The following is a 1,381-nucleotide window of genomic DNA, read 5'->3' on the forward strand; positions in this document are numbered from 1 at the left end:
CCTCCAAGACGCAGAAAGAAGGTACCAAATGGTCGAAAAGCTGGCATTGGCACTGGTCACCGCAACCCGGCGACTCCGACCTTACTTCCAAAGCCACCAGGTGGTAGTCAAAACCGACTACCCCATCAAACAAATCCTGCGAAAGCCTGAGCTTGTCGGACGCATGATTTCCTGGTCAATAGAACTGTCAGAGTTTGGAATCCGGTACGAGAGCTGCGGACCTCTAAAAGCCCAATGTTTAGCCGACTTCGTAGCCGAGCTCACGCCGACCACCACAGAAGAACCCCAAGCATGGACCCTCCATGTAGACGGATCCTCCAACTCTAAAGGAGGAGGTGCAGGCGTCATCCTGGAAGGACCAAACCAAATCACTGTGGAACAATCCCTCCAGTTCGGGTTTAAAGCAACTAATAACCAGGCAGAGTACGAAGCTCTCCTCGCCGGACTATGATTAGCCCGGGACCTCGGGGCTTGAAGAGTAAGCTGCAACAGCGATTCCAAACTCATGGTAGAACAGCTCAGTGGAACCTACCAAGCAAAGGACGCCCTCCTACAGAGATACTTTCATACCACAGCCCAACAGATCTCGTCTTTCGATGAGTTCTCCATAAAACATGTACCGCGAGAGTAGAACACCAGAGCAGACCTACTGTCAAAACTCGCCAGTACCAAAAAGCCCGGGCAACACCGAACCATTATCCAGGAAACCTTGGACTCACCCAGCCTGGATGATAAAATTGTCAATGTCAACGACAGCGAGGAGCTAGGATGGATGACAGACATATGGAACTACCTAAAAGATGGAGCCATGCCTACAGATAAGGATGAGGCAAGGAAGGTGAGAATGCGATCAGCAAAGTTCACCATCATCGACGGTGAGCTATTCAAACGCGGGATTTCCACCCCACTTCTCAAATGTTTGACCATGTCTCAAGCAGCCTATGTTGTCAAGGAAATTCATCACGGAGTATGCGAAATGCACTACGGAGCTCGCTCGATGGCAGCCAGGGTACTCCGAGCTGGATACTACTGGCCCACCCTGAAGTCAGATTGCCAGGACTACATCCAGAAATGCAAAGAGTGCCAGCAGTTTGGCAACGCGCATCGGCAGCCCCCCGAGGCTCTTCACCACATGATGGCAGCATGGCCTTTCTCCTAGTGGGGAATGGACATCCTTGGGCCTTTCCCCCCTGCGAAGGGTCAGTTAAAGTTCCTCCTAGTGGCAATCGACTACTTCACCAAGTGGATCGAGGCGTGCCCACTTGCCAAGATCACCACGGAAAACGTGCGAAAGTTCACATGGAGAAACATTGTTTGCAGATTCGGAATTCCCCACACCATTGTCACTGACAACGGGCAGCAGTTCATCGCAGAAGAATTT

General features: G+C 51.5%; 1 protein-coding gene across 1 annotated transcript; it reads left to right on the forward strand.

Moving 5' to 3' along the window:
* Nucleotides 1–772: 772 nt before the first annotated feature.
* On the forward strand, nucleotides 773–1,159 carry LOC145958517 (uncharacterized). The gene has a single exon (XM_083076013.1). The coding sequence runs from the start codon at nucleotides 773–775 to the stop codon at nucleotides 1,157–1,159; it is 387 nt and encodes a 128-aa protein (XP_082932139.1).
* Nucleotides 1,160–1,381: the final 222 nt, after the last annotated feature.

This window comes from Cajanus cajan, chromosome 6 (genome assembly GCF_000230855.2).
Source record: "Cajanus cajan strain Asha chromosome 6, NIPB_CcT2T_4, whole genome shotgun sequence".
NCBI lineage: Eukaryota > Viridiplantae > Streptophyta > Magnoliopsida > Fabales > Fabaceae > Cajanus > Cajanus cajan.